General features: G+C 41.1%; 1 protein-coding gene across 2 annotated transcripts in view; it reads left to right on the forward strand.

Moving 5' to 3' along the window:
• Ddx46 (DEAD-box helicase 46) overlaps positions 1-15,515 on the forward strand; it is a 48,140-nt gene extending 32,625 nt beyond the window's left edge. Inside the window, exons 17-23 of one of the 2 annotated variants that reach the window (XM_042667045.1) lie at positions 1,897-2,034; positions 2,304-2,453; positions 3,499-3,675; positions 5,237-5,455; positions 6,980-7,124; positions 13,644-13,717; positions 14,974-15,515. In XM_042667045.1, coding sequence (XP_042522979.1) covers positions 1,897-2,034; positions 2,304-2,453; positions 3,499-3,675; positions 5,237-5,455; positions 6,980-7,124; positions 13,644-13,717; positions 14,974-15,021 — 951 coding nt within the window. In that variant the 3' untranslated portion in view covers positions 15,022-15,515. The remainder of the gene's footprint in view (positions 1-1,896; positions 2,035-2,303; positions 2,454-3,498; positions 3,676-5,236; positions 5,456-6,979; positions 7,125-13,643; positions 13,718-14,973) is intronic. The other variant, XM_042667046.1, reaches the window with a different exon arrangement.
• Positions 15,516-22,576: the final 7,061 nt, after the last annotated feature.

Consider the following 22,576-nt stretch of genomic DNA (forward strand, 5'->3'; position numbering starts at 1 on the left):
AACAAATACTATATAAAGCGTGAGACACTGGCACCCAGCAGCGGCAAAACCAGAGGTTTTGTCAAGACAGAGATCTGAGTGTGTTTTTTTGCCATTTGACTTCCACTGCAATCTTTCTCTTTTGAGTGTGCCCACGGTTACTGGGGCATGTGAAAGCCTGACATCTAGAGCAATCCCAGGAAGTTGATGAAGTGAAGCTCACTCTTGCAAAATAGTTACAAACGTAGACAGCTTACTTATGTGTGTAATTAAATACATATGCATGCATACATTTTTTAATCTTAAAAAATAAGAAAAGCTACATGCTAAGAAATGAATGTTAATGTGGGATACAAGCTAAAAAGAGAAAGAGGAAACCAGTACAAGCCACTCACAGTGGCTCACACTTGTTATTCCTAGCTTTGCAGAAGGTTGAGATTGGGAGGATTTCATTTCTACTCTGTCCCTGGCAAAAAAGTTAATGAGACCCTCATTTCAGTCAATAGACCAGTAGGCTGGAGGTGTGGCTCAAGTAAAGAACTGTCTTAGCAAGTGGTAGGCCCCATCCCAGTACTATATGAATGAATAAATGAATGAATGAATGAATGAGCTGGGCATGCTGGTGTGAACCTGTGGTCCCAACCTGTGTAGGAGGATCACTACCGCAGGTTGACCCAGAGAAAAACACAGACTGTATTGGAAAAATACATGAAAGTAAAAAATGAGTGGGGGCTTAAGTGGTAGAGTGCCTACTTAGCAAGTGTTGAGGCCCTGAGTACAAACCCAGCATCCCACAGATACAAAGACAGTTAATGCACATGACAATGCAAGTTCTGTAAAATCTCATGTGTATCTACTTATATATACAGAATTTTCTTACTTTTAAAAATTGTATATATGTATGTACACATGTATGCATGCATGCTTGCATACATGCATGTGTGCAGTATTTTGCAGTGCTGGGGAATGAATCCAGGATCTTGGCACATACTAGGCAAGTGCTCTGCCACTGAGCTACAACTCTGACCCCCCTCATTTTAAATATTAAATATTTTTCTTTGAAAAATTATTATTTAAAATTATTATTAAAATGATTATTGAAGGGCTGGGAAGGTGGCTCAGTGGTAGAGCGCTTGCCTTGCATGCATGAGGCCCTGGGTTCGATTCCTCAGCACCACATAAGCAAAAAGAAAAAAGCCGGAAAGTGGCTCTGTGGCTCAAGTGGTAGAGTGCTAGCCTTGAGCTGAAGAGCTGAGGGACAGTGTCCAGGCCCAGAGTTCAGGCCCCACGACCGGGCCAAAAAAAAAAAAAAAAAAAAAAACTCCAGAAAATTCACCCTTCAGAAAGAAGAGAGCAACTTAGCTTTCCTAATATGATCTAGTGATTGGGTGCAATTATCCACATGTATCTTTAAGCATTGGCTTGAGACTTGAGCATGATTTCAAAATAGAGCTTCATCCTTTGATCCAATTAATATATACTACAAAACAAAAATGAATGACCAGAGAATAAAACAGACTGGGGGGGGGGGGGAGGGGGCGGTCCCATCTGGAGGAGGAAATGCCACCAGTGGGTATGAAGGAGGGTGAACAGTTTATCTGCACATACCAAAACAGAACAATGAAGTCTGTCGAAATGGTTTTAAGCAAGAAGTGAGTCAGCATAAGGCTGACTGATAGAGCAGGCTAAGGTTGATGGGGTACTTTGTATGTACAGAAACGTCACAATAATTCCACCTTGTACAACTAATGTATGCTAATAAATCATTTAAAAAAAAAAATGATTATTGAAGAATAATTCTTTAGCAATGGCATCCGTTGTAGAGCTTTATTCCCTGGCTTATATTTTATGCTATATGTGATTGTAAGTTGAATTTATCTTGGTGTCTAATAATTCCACATTTTTGTTATTCGTTAGGGCTATGCATATACTTTTATCACAGAAGACCAAGCTCGCTATGCTGGTGACATAATTAAAGCTCTTGAACTATCTGGGACTGCAGTGCCTCCTGATCTAGAGAAACTTTGGAGTGATTTCAAAGATCAACAGAAAGCTGTGAGTTTTTAAATGCCTGTTACTTTCATTCAAGTTACTAATGTCATTCTTTATTCTTGGGCATCTTGATAGAACTAGAGAAGGAAATAAGTGAAAACAGGATGTTCTCTTATGCTTGAACTTAGTATTTTGTGAAGTTATATAGAGCTCTTGTATTTTTATTGCATGCAAGGGGAAATACTTTTTGTTACATTGGCATACGCCCCCTTAAAAATACTTACTATGTTTTTACTATGAAATTAATTTTTTAAAAAATTTTTCTTTGAAAGGAAGGAAAAATAATTAAAAAGAGTAGTGGGTTCTCTGGTAAGGGATTCAAGTTTGATGAAACAGAACAAGCTTTGGCGAATGAGAGGAAGAAGTTGCAGAAGGCAGCTCTTGGTCTGCAGGATTCAGATGATGAGGATGCTGCGGTTGATGTAAGTATAGCTACAATTTTCCTTGATTCTTTCTTCTCTACTGCAGGTCTTAGATGTAGGCTTGTTGAGCTAGTCCTGGGAAACCTTGTTGTATACTGCTTCAAGCATTTTTCTGTTTGTGGATGCACATATAGGTTCATTTGTGTGTGTGTGTGTGTGTATTTATAACCTTTTTACAACAGTGTGTGAAAAGTCTTTCCATTTAATAAATTCACACTAACTGTATGGCTGCATAATATTTATTTCTTTCTTTTTTTTTTTTTTTGGTTGGTTGTGGGGCCTGAACTCTGGGCCTAGGCGCTGTCCCTCAGTTCTTTAGCTCAAGGCGAACGCCCTATCACTTGAGCCACAGTGCCACTTCTGGCTTTTTTCTGCTCATGTGGTGCTGAGGAATCGAACCCAGGACCTCATGCGTACAAGGCAAACACTGTGCCACTGAGCCAACTTCCCAGCCCAGATGTGGTTGTTTTAAAGTTGAAGGGTCATACTGATATTTTTCAATGTATTCTTATCAGATTCCATGTTCTTACAGCACATTGAAATTTTCAGACTATTACTCAGATTCCTTATCCAGGAGCTTTATTTTATTTGCTTGTCTATCTTAGGCTGCTCCTGGTCTTGAAGTTAGGGCCTGAGTCCTGTCCCTGAGCTTTTTAGCTAAAGGCTGTTCTACTACTTGAGCCACAGCATTTTGGTTGTTGATTGGAGATCAGAATTTTTTTTTTTTTTTTGAATTGGTCATTGGACTTGGACTTGGTGATTTTTCCATTTTAAGCTACAGTGCCACTTCCAGTTTTCTGGTGGTTAATTTGAGATATGAATCTCATGGACTTTGCTGCTTGGGCTGGCTTTTAAGTGTGATCCTCAGATCTTTGCCTCCTAAATAGCTAGAATTACAGGTGTGAGCCACCCATACACAGTTTTAACTTACATACATTTAACTCTCTGCTGATTCTAGTCTTTTGGTAGAATAATTTCTTGTTTTTGTAGACAATAAGTAAGCTAATAATTACACTTTAGTTTCACTACTCCTTGATTTTTCTAGATTGATGAACAAATTGAAAGCATGTTTAATTCAAAGAAGAGAGTGAAAGATATGGCTGCTCCTGGAACGTCCAGTGTTCCTGCTCCAACTGCAGGAAATGCTGAGAAATTGGAAATCGCTAAGAGACTGGCTCTTAGAATCAATGCTCAGAAGAATTTGGGCATCGAGTCTCAGGTATTAAGTAATTTGTTCCACGTCTCAGTCATTACTTTTAATTTAGATATTTTCCAGGAATTTTATCGTGCCTAACTCAGCAAGTTTTCCTATAAGTTGAGTCTAAGATGTTAGCATGCTTAGCAGGGCTTCTTTGATTCTTGCACTAGTATGAGGGCTGTGTGCCTCTTCTGGAATGCTTTGTAGGCAGTTTAGCCAGAGATAGTTTTTATAGAGCAGTTGAGCATTCCTAATACGAAAATCTAAAATAACTGTGTAGTCTGAAATGTTTTCATTGGTGTTTGATGTTTTATAGTATTTTGTATTTGGGATATTCTGATTACAGATACCCAGTCAATAAAGCCCTATGCAAGTACTCTAGAATTCAGCAGAGTAAAATCTGAAATACTTCTGTTCCTAACTTATGAATAATAGAAAATTTAGCCTGTACGGTTGTTTGATTTGTTTTACCAAAATCTGAAGAAGAAATTCTTTTTCGTTTTCTTTTCTTTTTCTTTTTTTGGTTGTTTGTGGGCCTAGGTGTTGTCCCTGAGCAATTCAGCTCAAGGCTAGCACTCTACCACTTGAGCCACAGTGCCACTTCCAGCTTTTTCTGCTTATGTGGTACTGAGGAATCAAACCCAGGGCCTCATGCATGCAATAGGCAAGCACTCTACCACTGAGCCACCTTCCCAGCCCCTCTTTTTGGTTTTCTTAATCTGCTCTCACTGGTGTGTTATTGAGCACAGAACCAGTTTCCTAGATGCATGAACATTTGGTTCTTTCTGACTCACTATGTTTAATCATTGGAGCATTATTATGTTCTTTTAACTGTTTCATATGGCATATCTGTTTTGTGAAAGCTTTTGTATTAACTTTTAACTAAGTGAATTTTCATAACATCCTTAAAGAATGGCTTAGTAATTTCAACAGTAATTTGGAGATTTTGAGTAAGTCATTTACTGTATTTTATTGACTATTGGGTGGGGCAGTGAAGTCAGTGGTACAGAGATTCCAATTCATAGGAAACATCTGGGAGTCATAAAAGATATACATGGCTTTAGAAGTACTGTATTGTATATGCTACCAAGAGGTGGATAATTTTCAACTGTGTATCTGTGCTCTGATATTTTCAATACGTTAGTTGAATGTTCTTTAGTTTTCTCATTAAGAATAAAGGAGATCCATTGGACTATTAAGTACAAACATATATTGCTGAATTTAAGCAGAATGAAGTAAAATAGAAGGCATGAATAATCCGTGGGTAGGTCCATGGCCCTGCCTCTGCTTTGCTTTGAGATTTGACTGTTAGTCTTTTTTTTTTTTTTTTTTTGTTGGTCCTGGGGCTTGAACTCTGGGCCTGGGTGCTGTCCCTCAGCTCTTCAGCTCAAGGCGAGCGCTCTACCACTTGAGCTACAGCGCCACTTCCGGTTTTCTGGTGGTTTATTGGAGATAGGAGTCTCAAGGTCTCTCTTGCCCGGGCTGGCTTTGAACCGCGATTCTCAGATCTCAGCCTCCTGAGTAGCTAGGATTACAGGCGTGAGCCACCAGCGCCCGGCTTTGACTGTTAGTCTTTTAACTACAGGATGTGATGCAGCAGGCCACCAATGCGATCCTAAGAGGTGGCACCATCCTGGCTCCTACTGTGTCCGCCAAAACCATTGCAGAGCAACTTGCCGAGAAGATCAATGCCAAGCTCAATTATGTGCCTTTAGAGAAACAAGAAGAAGAGCGGCAGGATGGAGGACAGAATGAATCTTTCAAGAGATATGAGGAAGAATTAGAGATCAATGACTTCCCACAGGCAAGTAACAGATTTAACCCTTTTTAAAATTTTTTTTGGTAGATCATGGGGCTTGACCTCAGAGCTTGGATGCTGTCCCTGAGCTCTTTTACTTAAGGCTAGTGCTCAGCCGCTTTGAGCCACAGAGCCACTTCTGGTTTTCTGATTATTAATTGGAGATAAGAGTCCTATGGACTTTCCTGCCTGGGCTGACTTTAAACCGTGATCCTCAGATCTCATCCTCCTGAGTAACTAGGATGACAGATTGGAGCCACTGGTGCCGGGAAGATTTAACCATCTTTATATTTAGTAGAAACTTCTTTTGTTTTTGTTTTTGTTTCTGTGTTGGTCCTGGGGGGTGAATTGGGTCTGGGTGATGCTCTTGAGCTTTTTTGCTCAGGGTTAGCATGCTTGAGCCTCAGCTCCACTTGTGGCTTTTTGGTGGTTAATTTTAAGGAGATAAAGTTTTCATGGACTTGCCTGCCATGGCTGGCTTTGAACCACTACCCTCAGATCTTAACCTTAGCAGTTAGCGTTATAGATGTAAGCCGCCAGCACCCAACTAAAAATTGTTTTCTTAGGAACAAAAATCCTTTCTTTAAAATGTAAGAACAGTTAATTGTGCTTATTTATTTACTTTTGCATTGCTGAGGATCAAACCCAGGGTTTGATGGGAGTCTAGACTTTACCACTGAGCTACATGTTCATCCCTCTAAACACATAAACATGTTATTTTAATTTAAATTTTTTTTTTTTGGCAGTAGTGTGGGTTCGATTTAGGACTTCTTGCTTATGAAAATCTCTTTTACTTGAGCCACACCCCTCGTCTAATGTGCCTTAGCTTCGGCTTTTGTGTGTATGGGTGCCTTTCTTGTGCATTGAACTTGGCCTTGTCCCTGGGGTGTTTTGTTTTGGTTTTTTTGCTCAAAGTTATTGCTATACCTCAGCTCCACTTTTGGCTTTTTGCTGGTTAGTTGGAATTAAGAATCACATGGAAAGCCAGGCACCAGTGGCTCACGCCTGTCATCCTAGCTCTCAGGAGCCTGAGATCTGAGGATCGTGGTTCAAAGCCAGCCCGAGCAGTTAAGTCTTGAGACTCTTACCTCCAATAAACCATTCACTAAACCGGAAGTGGCATTGTGGCTCAAGTGGTAGAGCGCTTGCCTTCAGCTGAAGAGCTGAGGGACAAGCGCCCAGGCCCAGAGTTCAAGCCCCAGGACCTACCAAAAAAAAAAAAAATCTCACGGACTTTCCTGCCCAAGCTGACTTTGAACTGTGATCCTTTGATCTCAGTCTCCTGAGTAGCTAGGATTCAGGCATGAGACACTGGCTTCTGGCTAGCTGCTTCATTTTTTTACCTTTAGTTAGCAGTAGAAATTCAGTATTTATGAATATTTTCTAGATTATTAAGATCTAGATGAACTGCAGATATATTATGTTCTTAACATCGACCTAATACAGTAAACCAGTCTATTTTCTCTTGCAGCATGCTTGTTTATTTTAATGAAGTGATTTCCCCCCTCCCCCTTCAACTCTCTTTTTTAGACGGCTCGGTGGAAAGTTACCTCCAAGGAAGCTCTACAGAGAATCAGTGAATATTCCGAAGCTGCAATCACAATCCGAGGCACATACTTCCCTCCTGGCAAGGAGCCCAAGGAAGGAGAGCGGAAAATTTACCTGGCAATTGAAAGTACGAGTCTTGTTCTGTTTCAGGCTGGAGTCGGCTCAGAGTTGATGTGGATGTAATAGGTACCGAGTGAGTGTGGAGGCCCTTCTGGGAAGGACCAAAATAAGCAACACCATGAGAAAAACATAGGTTCTTTATTTAGCAGTTCAGTAAATATACAAAGTGGTGTGACGTACTTGTGGGACTTACATTTGAAAATCACTCTGAAAGTATGAATTTTAAGGTCCAATTCGACTATGCTTCTACTAAATGAAATAGTCTGGCCAAAGTTTAATTTAGAAACTAAATTAACTCTAGTAGCCCATTTAATGAATGTGTAAGCAGATCTGGCCACTGAAATTGTGCTCAGTGAAGTTCATCCATATCTTTGACAAAATAATAAGTGGATATAACCTCGAGGATATAGATAATGTAATTTCTGTCTTTTTTTTTGGTTCTGATACTGGGGCTTGAACTCAAGGGCTTCCCTCTCTTACTTGGCTTTTTTGCTCTCATCTAGTGCTCTACTTCTTGACTACCTCTACTTCTGGCATTTTTTGGTTATTCAGAGATAAACATCTCACTGTTCTGTCTGCCTGGACTGTCTTCAAACCAGGACCTTCAGATCTCCTGAATAGCTAGGATTACAGATGTGAGCCAACAGAGCCTGGCCTCTCTTATCATTTTATTTTGACATAGTTCTTAGACCTAAATCCATGTTGTTTTTAGTACTTAGAGTATAGGCAGTTGTCTTAATGCTGTGGGCAGGGCATGAGTGAAGTTGGTGAGGAGGAGGAGTCAGGATAAAACACTGGAAAGCTCTGTTACTGAGGTTGTGGTTTTTGTTGTTGTTTTCCTTGAGCGTTTGCCTGGTTGCCTCAAAACTTGTGGTTATTACCTCAGTAAAAGTTTTATTTTTGACAGGTATTACACACTTATACCCTGTTTTGTAGAGAGGGAAAGTTTTAGAGTTCCCTGCTCTGACATCTTTTTTTTTTTTTGTCCGTTGTGGGGCTTGAACTCTGGGCACTGTCCTCAGCTGTTCAGCTCAAGGCTAGCGCTCTACCACTTGAGCCATACCGCCATTTCTGGTGTTCCGGTGGTTTATTGGAGATACGAGTTTCGAGGTCCTGCCAGGGCTGGCTTTGAACTGTGATCCTCAGATCTCAGCCTCCTGAGTAGCTAGGATTATAGGCTTCTGACATTTTTTAATCACCATACAGGTTTTGAATCAGGTGGATTGTGTCGGGATTTGTTTTGCTATTACTGTTGCTGAATTTATTTTTGTCGGTACTGAGGATTGAATGCAGGGCCTCATCCTTTATAGGAAGACACTATACCAGTGAGTCATATTCTAATCCTGTTTTATATATATATTTTTTTCCTTTTTTTTTCCCCCAGTCATGAGGCTTGAACTCTGGGCCTGGGCACTGTCCCTCAGTTCTTTAGGTCAAGGCTAGCGCTATACCACTTGAGCCACAGCACCACTTCTGGCTTTTTCTGCTTATGTGGTGCTGAGGAATCAAATCCAGGGCCTCATGCATGCAAGGCAAGCATTCTACCACTGAGCCACCTTCCCAGCCCCCCCCCCCATAAATATTTTTAAGTATGTTCCAAGGCTCTGCATCCAGAACTGAGCAAATTGCTTTTTTTGTTGTTGCTATTTAAATTTGTGACTCTGAGAAACTGACATCTATTTCAAGTCAGGGTTTTTGTTTTGTTTTGTTTTTTGCCAGTCCTGGGGCTTAAACTCAGCCTGGGCCCTGTCCCTAAAGTCTTTGTGCTCAAGGCTAGTACTCTACCACTTGAGCCACAGCCCTACTTCTGGCTTTTGTTGGCTAATTGGAGATGCATCTCATGGGCTTTCCTGCTCCTGCTCTGGCTGGCTTCAAACCACGATCCTCACATCTCAGCCTTCTGAGTAGCTAGGATTATAGTGGGAGCTACTGGAACTTAGCCTAAAGTCAGGTTTTAAGATACAATCCTTTCGTATCCTAAATGAATTTTGGTCTGTTAATAGCTCAGTATGTTTTTCTGTTTATTATTTATTTATTTACTTATTTACCAGTTCTGGGGCTTGAACTCAGGGCCTTTGTGTTGTCCTGAGCCTCTTTGTATTCAAGGCTAGCTCTATACCACTTGAACCACAGTACCACTTCCAGCTTTTCCTGAGTAGTTTATTGGAGATAGGAGTCTCATGGACTTTCCTGCCTGGGTTGGCTTTGAACTATATTCCTGAGTAGCTAGAATTATAGGCGTAAGCCTGGCTTGCTGGTTATTTTTGTTTTGTTTTCTATTTTAGTGAGGCCAGTCAGGGAACCAAACCCAGAGGGTCTTGCATACTAAGCTTGCACTCTTCCACTGAGCTACATCCCCAGCCCTCTGTTTCTAGATCCTGTGACACTTCCTTACTATATAGTTAAATAAGGGTGGCTGGCACCTGAATCTTTAGAGAAAATCAACATCTTTCTGCATTTGAACTGGATAATTCCTTGCTGCTGTGTTCTTTAGACATAGAATGAGGATACAAGATGTGCAAAGGAATCTGGTGATAAAACTGTGGGTACACATAGAGCCAGACTTTAATTCTCTGCTTGACTATCCTAGGTATTTTAAGCAAAATCCGTATTTTAACCGTCTACTTGTTAAGAGGTAAATCAGAGACAGTTCTTTCCTTTGAAAAAAGATCTTTTTGGTATTTAATGCTTGTCTGGGATAGTACTTATTCATATGTCAAAATTCATATAAAGTTTATATACAACTCTGAGACCACATCTGTGTCACCGGGTGGTGTGCAGTAAGGCACTTGTGGTCTAGTTTCCTTCCGCGGAGTGTGGTGCCAGTCACTTTCCTCTACTGTCAGTTGTACTTAGGGAACAGCATGTAACTTTTATAGTAATCTAAGCAAAACCCCTCCCCCCTTCCATAAAAAGGTTAATTTGTTGAAAACAAGCCTTAAGGAGAAGTATTCTGAAGAGATACCAGTTCTAAGAGTCAGAGTTGATAATTAAAATGAGAGAGAGCCTGTAGAATTTTGGGAGATGAGATTCTGAAAGGACTTGTTCAGTTTTTAGAACTCCATCCGGTTCAGCTGAATACTTATTTAACAGGATGAAAGCAGGGCCTGCTAGTGTGGAAGGAGCCCGGTGTCATCTGTTTCTAGTTCTGTAATTGAAGGGACCCCAACCTGGCTCCTGGAAGGATCTGTGTGGCTCAGCACCCCAGGCCTCCCACCAGGCAGAGGGGAGGAGAACAGGAAGGAGGACTTAGGTGCCTCAGGCAGCCTGTGTAATTTATATAGCTTGTTCGGTGACCCTCTCTTTTTACTAGTGGAGAATCCGAAAGCAGCCAGAGTTATTTTAGGACCAATGAAGGGAAATGCCCCCTTTTCATGACTACCTAGAAACATGTGTAACCCATTACGTGAACTACATTAGTCAAAAAGTTAAGCTGGTTCAAACGGTCAAGCTCTAGCTAAAGAAGGCTTATGGGAGAGTGTGATTTTTCTTCATTTTAAAATAGTACAAAATATCAACAAGCTTAACATTTTTTTTTTTCTTTGTGTGATACTGGGAATCAGATCTCAGGGTCTCACACTTTCCAGGTGGGCTCTTTACCACTTGAGCAATGCCTCCAGCTTCCTTTTGCCTTGGTGGTTTTCTAGGTAGGGTGTCGCTTTATGCCCAGGTCTGATAAAAGACCTGAAGCTTTTATCTTCCTACTTGGGCTTCTGGTCACTGGTTGTGACGGTAGCTAGCCACTGAGCCCCGCCATTCTGCTTCCCCTCTAGCTGAGATAAGGGGCTTGGCACCAGTCCACCAGCCACGAGTGAACTTGTATCAGCTGTGTGCCCAGGTTACCCTTGAGCCACAGTTCCTCAATTTCCATCTCCCAGGCCACTAGGATTATGGTTATAAACCTGGCCGTTTCACACCAGCTCTTGTCCAGTAGCATATTTTCCTACCAATTTTCATTTTCAGTTGTGTTTACTCGTTTGTAATTTCCAGACTGACGAGGCTCTTGGATCTGCCCTCTGTTTTCTTTTATCCACTTTTCTTCTAACACTCAACTTCCCTACACACCTTAAAATTTTTCTGGTTGTAGTTGGTGGGAGTTTAGAGTGTAAATATATTGCTATGATTTCATGTCCATGCCCTTGGTCTTTTCCTTCTGCTAAGCTGTTTCTGCCTGCCCATCTTCCTTCTCTCTTCCCATTTGTTAGTCATTCAGTCTGTCAATCAATTGGGTAAGCAGTCAATCTTTCCCTTTTCCCCTTATTGAAAAGGTTAGTCACTTCTAGTAAGGGGAAAAATTTCCCTCATTCCTTGCCAGTTCCTTTCCGCGTTATTTTATACTTGTATGTATATACTGATTCATTTGTACTCTCTACAGGTACAACCCAGCTTCCTTTTATTTTTTGACATTTCAGTCTCTTGTCTACTTTGGTCCAGCTCCTTTCCTCTTAGAAGTGTGCCTCCCATTGCATACCTGCTTACACACTGCCTCTTGTTGTCCTCCATCTCATATCTCACTCTACCTGTCTTTGTTCTCAAATCCTCATCTCTCTTAAATTTTTGGTTCACATTTCCCATCAGCAAAAATAGCCATTTGGCTCCAGAAGTACGTTTTCATGGTGCCATGAACACAGTACTGTGAGTACACCAAGGGGAAAAATACTGGACATGGAGATGCCATGGAAAGCATCTTAAATGTGATTTCTGAAAGGTTTTTACAGCTCTGGTGTTGCTTAATAGTAGAATGCTTGTTTAGCATGTGAGACTCTTTCTGGGTTTGATCCCTTGAACCACAGATAGAATGACAGATAGAGCTACATAGATAATATATACATAGAAATAGATACAGAAGAGATAGCTAGACACAGCTAACTAGCTACATACCTAGGAAACCTTTTCTATTATTGTTGCAATGGTTTTACAAGTTTTCTTTTCTAGTGGTCTGTGCAGCCTTTTTTTTCCCCCTTGTCCTTGGGCCTGAACTCAGGGCCTCTCTGTGCTCAAGGCTAGCACTCTACCACTTGACCCACAGTGGCACTTCTGGCTTTTTCTGAGTAGTTTATTGGAGATCAGAATCTCGTGGACTTTGCTGCTGGGACTGGCTTCAAACTGTGATCCTCAGATCTCAGCCTTTTGAGTAGCAAGGATTACCAGCATGAGCCACCAGAGCCTGGCTGGTCTATGCAATCCCCCCCTACCCCCCACCCTCCCCTGTCATGGGGTTTGAACTCTAGGCCAGGGCTTGAGCTCTTCAGCTCAAGGCCAGTGCTCTACTACTTGAGCCACAGAGCCACTTCAGTTGTTCTTAGTGGTTTATTGGAGATAAGAGTCTCATGGACTTTGCTGCCCTCTCTTTTTTTCCCTAGCCATGCTACATTTCTCCTACTCTTCCTTTTGGTGGTTGTTTTTTTGAGACAGTCTCCCCATGTAGTCCAGGTTGGCCTTAAACTTGGTATCCTCCTGCCTCTGTTTGTTATGGGCTAGGATTGCAGGTGTGAACCACTACACCTAGTGAAGCATTCTTTTGTTGCTGTTGTTTGTTTTTGTCGGTTGTGGGGCTTGAACTCTGGGCTTGGACTCTGTCCCTGTGCTCTTCAGCTCAAGGTGAGTGCTCTACCGCTTGAGCCACAGTGCCACTTCCAGTTTTTTCTATTGGTTTATTGGAGATAAAAGTCTCATGGACTTTCGTGCCCAGACTGGCTTTGAACTGTGATCTTCAGATCTCAGCCTCCTGAGTAGCTGGGATGACAGGCGTGAGCCACTGAAGGCCCGAGCGAAGCATTCTTTTATTAATCTTGTGCCCTTGCACATATGGTTCCTTGTTGTGACATCCTCTCCCTGTCAGCCTCCCTCCAAAACTTGGACAGTCTTCATTCTTTTTTTTTTTTTGCCAGTCTCGGGGCTTGAACTCAGGGCACTCTACCACTTGAGCACAATGCTACCTCTGGCCTTTGTTTATGTGTTACTGAGGAATCGAACCCAGGGCTTCATGCACTATACCACTAAGGCACATTCCTATCCTTCATTCATCTTTAAGATATTCACATGGTGTCTTTTTCACACACTTTCAGACCTCAGAAAATTCAATAAATAATAAATATTTGTAAAGTAAATCAAGTTGTATTTCCATTTAGCCCTTTCCTACTCTCTTCTGGCTTCCTAGTCTTTCTTTGCTCTTTTTAATCAACATACCAGAACCATTTGTTTATGTGCATATGTGCTCCTAGGGTTTGAACTTAGGGCCTTGTACCTGCTAAGCAGGTACTATTTCACCTCTGGCCTGACATCACCAGAACTGTTAAGACTAATGTCACACAGTCTACAGTGGTTACATTTGAAACTCAAAAAGCAATCGGAATAATAAGCAGCCCTTTGTTAATATGGGCAATGTTCTCAGGCAGTGAACAGTTGTTTTTGGCAGGCAGTGGTTCTCTAAAAGTTACCTACAGTGTTTCCTCCTGGACCTCCATGACGTGGATAAACATCCAGTGTAATTCTAGTAATTGAATATTTTCTACTCAATCACCAGGTGCCAATGAACTGGCTGTGCAGAAAGCAAAGGCAGAAATCACCAGGCTCATAAAAGAAGAACTGATCCGACTGGTGAGTACAAACCTCAAGGACTCTTTTTTTTTTTTTTTTTCTTTTTGAACTCTAATTAACGCAGACGAGTGTATAGATCATTAAGTAGACACATCCATGTAATCACTACACAAATCAGGAAAATAGAGAACATCACTACCCTTTTCCCTGTCACTGTTGATCTGTCAAATGCAACTATATTGTGACTTTCAAAATCATAAATTAGTTTTGCCTGTCTTTGAACTCCATATAAATGTAATTACATGCTGTGTACTCCTTTTGTATCGCAGCATTATTTTGAAGGGATCAATCTGTGTTATTGCAGGTAGCAATAACCCATTCATTTTCGTGATTGTGTAATAGTTGTGAATATAAGTAATATACATATCGGGCTTTGGGTTATTCTAGATTTTGGCTTTATTGAATAATGCTTTTTAATATTCTGTATCTTTTTGGTACATATCACTGGTTTTGTTTTTGGATATATACCTGGGGGTATAATTACTACTTACAGAATATGTATAGGTTAACTATTTTAATTTTCCAGAAGTGTTAAACCAATTTGCACTCATTGCAGTGCATAAAGATTCCAGTTATTGCAATCTTTACCAACACATGGGCTTCTTCCTGTTTTTCCTGTTGGTTTATCTGTGTTAATGAGGATTACGCTCAGGCCCTCCACATGCGAGGCAAGTGCTCTATCACTGGAGCTATGCCCTCAGCCCTGTGAGTGTTTTTAAATTTAGGCAGCAAGTTAATTTGGTTTTGGAAGAAGGAGCTCTTCCAGACTGCCTTTCCAAAGCGGGCACAAATGCCCTTAAATCATCTGTGCTAGTTAAAGTTTATACATTCTTCCTACAACAGACACATTGGGATGAAGGTACTTTGAAGGGAAAATTTTCTTTCTCTTTTAAAAATGTGTATTGGAGAATTTTCTAAAATTCTGCTTTCAGGGAAAGAGATTATTAAAAAAAAAAAAAAGATTCACAAGAGAAAAGTAGCTTTTAAATCAAGAGCTTTAAGATTGTTTGACCTAGGAGTCATAGAAAAAACAACAACAAAACCCTTATGCTTGTAGGTTCTGCCCCATTAAGTTGATTCAAAACATAGTTGGTCAGGAGCACTGAACAGAGAGGTGATTAGCTATCAAAAAGTTCCTACTACCTCAGATGTTATAATGTTAATGACACTTTATCTTTACTCCATTAGTAAGGAAATAATCTTAGTACTTTGTTTTGCTTGGTTTCTGACCATGTATATTTTGTTTTCTGTCACAGCAAAATTCATACCAACCAACAAATAAAGGAAGATACAAAGTCTTATGAAGACCTAGTAAATACTTTTTACCCATGCTGTTCTGTGATACACTCATGTGGCCGTTGTCTGAAGTTTACAATATATTGTAAATTAAGACTTTTAAAATTCTGTCTTGCTGATTTTTTAAATACAAGAAACCAGTATTTGCTAAAGAAATCTTCTGACAGTAAGTACCCCCAAATAGTTATACTATATTTAAATCAGTCTGTTTTCAGAGTGCAATCATGTCCTTTAATGTAAAACTTAAATACTAATATTTTAAACATCTGGATAGTATTCCACTGGTTTAAAAATGGATACATTTAGACTTTGTGTTGAAGGTAATAAAGTCTGAGTCACTAAGGGGCTACTCCATTATCCGCTTTCAAAGAAATTGTGATCATCTCCTGAGAAAAGGTAAAATTCTTTGTTCTATACTGTTCACTTCACCTTGAACTTAAATCTTAATTCACTGGAACATATGGGCTGGATATAAAAATTTTGTAATAGAAATTTTACAAATAGTTGGTCTACTTTTGATCTGGGTAAAATTAAAAGATTTGTAGCAGAAGGTTTTTTCTTTTCCCCCTCCATTCCTTTACACTGCAAAGAATTTTAGTATTTCACTGCTTTCAAGTTCTCCTTACAGCCTCTGGCTCTGTCCTTAGGTACTAATTATTTTTTCGTTTTCTTTGAAAGGAAAGTGACTGTAGCCTGTAAGTATTAAATACAATTCCCTTTTCCCACTGGAAGTGTTTGTTTAGGTATCTGTACATATGATATGTATTCAAACACCCTACTACTTATAATCTGATTTTCTTCTGAGTTATTGTTTATGCTGTGAATTTTTTTCCCCTTAATTTGTTTTGGCTGAGGGCAAGGTTTAAGTAGCAGTGCACTTGACTAGTAAGCTTGATTCCTTAGATATTGAAGCCCCAGCATCACCAAAAAGAAAATAAAAATTAGCTACTTAGGAGGCTGAGATCTGTAGAATGATGGTTTGAAGCTAGCCTAGGCAGAAAAATCTGAAAGATTCCATCTACAATTAATCAGTAAAATGCCAGACTGGAAGCATAGCTCAAGTGGTAGAATGCCAGCTGTGAGCAAGCCAGCCAAATAAGAGCCCAAGCCCTAGTACTGGTGTGTACCGCATGTGCACACATGCACATTAGAAAGTGAAGTATAGTGCCACAAGCCTATAATCCCAGCCTGAGAAGGCTTTTGCAGGAGGATCATGAATTCAGGCTCACCTGGGCTACAAAGTAAGATTCTGTCCTGGAAAACAAAATTAAAAAAAATTTTTTTGGGGGGGAGAGGTGGCTAGAGATGTGGCTCAGGAGTAGTCCTGAGTTCAAATTCTAGTACTATCAAAAAATAATAACTAAATAGACCATTACCCAAGTTTCAGACTGGCTTTAAGGTCTCTTGGTGCAATTTATTTTTATTTTATTTTTTTTGGGGGGGTCCAGTTGTGGGGCCTGAACTCTGGGCCTGGGCACTGTCCCTCAGCTCTTCAGCTCAAGGTGAGTGCTCTACCACCTGAGCCACAGCGCCACTTCTGGCCTTTTTTTTTCTGCTTATGTGGTGCTGAGGAATCGAACCTAGGGCCTCATGTATGCAAGGCAAGTGCTCTACCACTGAGCCACCTTCCCAGCCCTCTTGGTGCAATTTAATACACAAGGAATCACAAATTATATCTTAGAGCCCCAAGATCTGATTCCTGAATGGCTGTTCCTGTATTATCAAATGTTCTCAAGATTCCTGGTATATTAGAATTTCATATTGTAATATGAGAAAACTTTTGGGGGGAGGGAAGCCCAAGATTAGATACATTTCCTAAATTAAGAGGAAAAAAAAATCTCTAAATATCCTTCAGTTAGTTTTTGAAAAATGAAGTGAAGCATACTCTAGTTGTCAAAATGATAATTTTAATGTTACAGTGACAAGGGACTACCAGACATTATTTCTTCAATATAAAGTTATCCTTAGTAAGAAAAGTGAGCTCTCCCTGGGACTTGACCTTATAGCGCCCTCATACATCCATATATCTAACTGACCAGGAAGCAGGCAAAACATATGCAACAGGAGAACAAATAAACCATGTACTTCACAATTCCAGGCGTGGTGGGCTCTTTGGTTTTCACCTTGGTTTATTTATTTATTTACATCAGTCACCAAGAGTTAAGTCTGTTTTCTTTGATAGGATGAGTGACAGTCCCACATTGGTGTGACATTGGTGCTGCTTCCAGCTTACTGGATTCCTTGGAGATCCAGAGATTTAGATTACTCTTGCGTTTTCCTCATGTGTATGTCGAATTGTGATGAGCCACTGATGGTATTTTGTCCTAAGGTGAAACATTGCTGTTAGTACATTTTTAAAATATCACACTGGTTTCTAAAATTTGAATGATGTATAGACTTTGTTTTTTTTTAATGCAATATCAATTATTTGCTTATGTTTTCTAAATTCCTCATAAAATAAAGTTAATTCAATCTACATTTTCCTAAAATTATCTTTCCTCATTTTCTAGAGCTTCTATAGTTTTGTTTATATTTATAGACATTGAAAAGAAAAATTGCTATCTATCTATCTATCTATCTATCTATCTATCTATCTATCTATCTATCTATCTATCTATCTATCTATCTATCTATCTATCTATCTATCTATCTATCTATCTATCTATCTATCTATCTATCTATCTATCTATCTATCTATCTATCTATCTATCTATCTATCTATCTATCTATCTATCTATCTATCTATCTATCTATCTATCTATCTATCTATCTATCTATCTCAGTCATGGGGCCTGAAATCTTGGCCTGGGCACTGTCCCTGAGCTTTTTAGCTCAGGCAAGCGCTCTACCACTTGAGCCATACCTCCACTTCTGGCTTTTTCTGCTTATGTGGTGTTGAGGAATCAAACCCAGGGCCTCATGCATGCAAGGCAAGCATTCTACCACTGAAGCACCTTCCCAGCCCATATATATTTTTTTAAAAAAGTTCACCAGGCTCTGGTAGCTCACTCCAGTAATCCTAAACTCAGGAGACTGAGATCTGAGGATTGTAGTTTGAAGCCAGCCTGGGGAAAGTTTGTGAGACTCTTCTCTCCAATGAACTGCCAGAAAACTGGAAGTGGTAATGTGGTTCACGTGGTAGAGCGCTAGCCTTGAGCTGAAGAGCTGAGGGACAGCGCCCAGGCCCAGAGTTCAAGCCCTACAACTGATACCCCCCCCCCCGCTCCCTCCCCCCCCAAAAAAAACAAAACTAAACAGAGTAGTAGTGGTTTATGCCTGTAATCCTGGCTACTCAGGAGGTTGAGATATGAGGATCTTGGTTCAAAGCCAGCCCAGGCAGGAAAGTTCCTGAGACTCTTACCTCCAATTAACTGCCAAAAGCTGGAGGTGAAGCTGTAGCTCAAGTGGCAAGAGTGCTAGCCTTGAGCACAAAAGTGCAGGGATGGATAGCACCTTGGGCCAGAGTTCGAGCCCTAGGAGTGATACCCCGCCCCCCCCCAAACAACAACAACAACAGAACTATTTGAAATATAGGTCTCTTCTAAACATTTCTTCCCAAAAAAGCTTGTCTGTCATCAATGTCTTTTGTATTTGCATGAGGTAAATGCAGATGAATTAATAGGTTAATCTTCCAATCACAAGTTTAACCCAGTGGCACTTATTCCTACACCTCTTTCTCCTACAGCTTGATCCCTAGCTCTACAGAAAAACAAAATAGAATAGGGCTTTGGATTGAAGGACAGCCAGGGGGCTGGCTCCTTAAATAGTTTGTCATGTGATGTCATTCATATCTCACTGCCTTTGTGGATATGCATAGGAGTTCCACTCATACTTGCAGTGTATCTGTGACTTCTGATCTTATGGCAGCAGTACCAAGGTATTAAGAGCTAGTTCTGTCCATTTTAATGGAGAGCCACTTTCAAAATGGAGGATTTATAAGTCTCATTAAAGCAATTGGAGGAGTGGGGAAGGTGGCTCAATGGTAGAGTGTTGGTCTTGCATGCATGAGACCCTGGGTTTGATTCCTCAGCACCACATAAGCAGAAAAGGCTGGAAGTGGTGCTGTGGCTCAAGTGGTAGAGCATTAGCCTTGAGCTGAAGAGCTGAGGGACAATTTCCAGGCCCAGAGTTCAAGCCCCATGACCAACCAAAAAAAAAAAAAAAGCTTATCAGCATCTTGGGAATTGCAGTCTAGAAAGCAAACCTCCAAAATGAACTCAGTTATGTCAGAGCTCTTTGCTTTATGGATGCCTTGCTTTGCTTTAACAGCCAGGGTCCTTTAGTGACAGATTTATGTAGTGCTTCTGTGAGCTAGACGCTACGTGGAGAATGTAGCAGAAATGAAGTGTAGGTTCAATAGTTAAAAGTTTGATTAATAAACCACATTTTCCGCTGCCGGACCTCCCCCCCCCCCCCCCCCCCCCATGCTTGAACTTATGGTATAGGTGCTGTCCTTGAGCCTTTTCTCAACTTGCTCCACAGCTCCACTCCCGTGTTTTTTGTTTGTTTTGGCTGTATGATGGAGATAAGAGTCTTATGGATTTCCTACCTTGGGCTGGCTTCAAACCCCTATCCTCAGATTTCAGTCGGCTGAGTGGCTGGATTACAGACATGAGCCCCCTGTGCCTGGCTTCAATTTTCTATTCAAAAGTTCTTAGAAACCACGCGCTGATGACTCATGCCTTTAATCCTAGCTTCTCTGGAGGCTGAGATCTGAGGGTGGTGGTTGAAAGCCAGACCAGGCAGGAAAATCCATGAGATTCTTACTTCCAATTAACTGCCAGAAAAATGGAAATGTCCCTGTAGCTTAAAGTGGGAGACCACTAACTAGCCTTGAGTGAAAAGAGCTCCGGGACAGAGCCCAGGCCCCAAGTTCAAGCCCCATGACTAACAAAAAAAGAAAAAGGTTGTTAGAGTAGGGAAGGATTCTAAGTTGTGTTTGCCCAGTGCAATACTCTTCCATGTAGTAGGTGTTCTTGGGAGGCAGATGAGGAAGGATTGCTTGAGCCCAAGACTTTGAAACCAGCCTGGCTAAAAGTTTCTGTCCCTGTCAGTCAGTTGATCTGAGTGGAGCCATCAGATCTTCACATTTTGGTGCATAGTTTTGTGTGACAGTGGTAACTGTCAGAGACCCTTAAAGAACACTTATCTTTCTGTAGGGGAACATGTGGCTTGAGTATAACCACTGCTTGAGGAAATGTCTGTTCTACTCATAGGCCAGCTCTAATAGCTAACTTTACCAGGCCACATTCCCTCATATTTTGATATTTACCATTTTTTCTATATTTTCTGCAGCTATAAGTCCAAGTGGCAATATGATGATGAAGTATGAACAAACATATTCACAAAATCCCTGTGGGTGATTTTTTTTCCCCCCATCGGCCGTGGGTCTTGAACTTATGGCCTGGGTGCTGTCCCTGAGCTTTTTCCCCAAAGCTAGCACTCTGCCACTTTGAGCCACAGAGCCACTTCTTGTTTTCTGGTGGTTCATTCGAGATAAGAGTCTCACAGCTGGGTGCTGGTGGCTCACACCTATAATCTAGCTACTCAGGAGGCTGAGATCTGAGGATCACAGTTCAAAGCCAGCCTGGGCAGGAAAGTCTGTGAGACTCTTATCTCCAGTAAACCACTCAGAAAACTGGAAGTGTCACTGTGGTTCAAGTGGTAGAGTGTTCACCTTGAGCTGAAGAGGTGAGGGACATTGCCCAGGCCCAGAGTTCAAGCCCCAAGACCGACAAAAAAAGCCCCCAAACAAACAAAAAAAACTTACTATCCCCTCAAATTGGTTTATATATTTTTACTTTCCAACATTGATAGTTTCTTTTATATTTCCCTTTAACATATGAGTAGTAATAGCATAATTAGGTTTTCTTTTTGGGGGAGAAGTTTGTTGTAGGGCTTGACCTTAGGGCCTGGCCTCTGTCCCTGAGCTTTTGCTCCAGGCTAGCGATCTCCCACTTTTGAGTACAGCACCACTTCTCATTTTCTGGTCGTTTATTGGAGATACAAGTCTCAAGAGACTTGCCTGCCTGGGCTTCTTTGAAATGTGATCCTCAGATCTCAGCCTCCTGAGTACCTAGGATTACAGGTGAGACCCACCAGAGCCACCCAGCACAATGAGGTATTTTTATTATAGAGATAATGAGAATAATGTTTAGAATGGTGTTGTGAAATGCTTCCTGTCAAAGAATCCTGCCAGGGATGCACACATGAGCCTTGGTTCCAGACTGTTTATTGGAGGTGAGCTAGTAGATGTGATTGAAGATGGTGTGGCTAATTGGCAGACCACATGGCTGACCCTGACTTTCAGGTCATCAGGAGGGTGAATGAATGGGTTTGTCTGTTTCATGTGTTGTTCCTCATTCCAAAGCAGGGCACAGGACTTGGCAGAGGGTCATGCTTGAAGTAGAGCTTAACCCCGTGTTGTCCCTCTTGACTCTTAACTGCACGGGGGTTGGACAAGCCATCCCTTGCATCTTCCCATTGCTTAGTGAAGTGCCTTGTCTGTAGCACTTCTGGACCCTCTCCTTTGACGTCTTGACATTTATGGGAGGAAGCACTACGGAAGTTAATCCCTTCTGCCATGTGGATTTATATCTAGTGAATAACCACCAAAAATCTTAATAATACTTAAAATGAATAGTTTAAACAAACTGGTGTTTTCACATATTCGGTTTTCTGATGGTGGAATCATTTGTTAATGGAGTTTAGGGCCTGAGACCCAGCTCAGTGTCTTGAAGGACAAGGCGTGGCCCACTCTTTCCAATTCCGGCCTGAAAAGAGTTGTAATCCATGTGGATACATAGGGAAAAATAGATTGAGTTTCGGCGATCCTAGATCTGTCTTCTAGGAGCTGATAGGAACTTTTGAGATTTTACAGAAAGAGGGGAACAAAGGAATGGGTTAGGCTTTTGCATAGAGAAGAGGGGAAGGGCTTATAAAGCTGACAGCAAGTAATCTTGGTCAGGCCTTGGTCTTGGGTCTTTATTTGGAGATTGCTTCTAGGAAGCTCATTGAGGCTCTGGGAAATCAATACTTGTTGGGTGCGAGTGGACTTGTTCTGTCTTGGGATGATCTGTTCTGAGGCTTGCATTTCCTGCGTGGCATAGTTTCAGTCGCTGTTTTAAAAATATGGAATAACTGCAGAACAGTGGCTTAGAAGAAAAAGCAAAAGAGTCAGAATAGGGTCAGAGGGATGAAATGGAGTTAGTTCTGTGACTGGACCCTACAGAACGAGGAAAATTGTGATTCTAAAGAAGATACAACATGTAAAACCTTTTAACTTGGATGTTCCATCACGTAAGGCTTTTTATTATCATATGAACTTAGGTCTGAGTCCTCAGCACCCACTATGATTTGAATAACCCTCTTTTGTTTGCAGGTGAAAAATCTCAATTACAAGTGCTTTAAAGAATATGCTTCTGTTAGCCGGGCGCCCGTGGCTCACACCTGTCATCCTAGCTACTCAGGAGGCTGAGATCTGAGGATCACAGTTCAAAGCCAGCTCGGGCAGGAAGTCCGTGAGACTTATCTCCAATAAACCACCAGAAAACGAGGTGGCGC

This window comes from Dipodomys spectabilis, unplaced genomic scaffold (genome assembly GCF_019054845.1).
Source record: "Dipodomys spectabilis isolate Male_0828 unplaced genomic scaffold, ASM1905484v1 ptg000375l, whole genome shotgun sequence".
Classification (NCBI taxonomy): Eukaryota; Metazoa; Chordata; class Mammalia; order Rodentia; family Heteromyidae; genus Dipodomys; species Dipodomys spectabilis.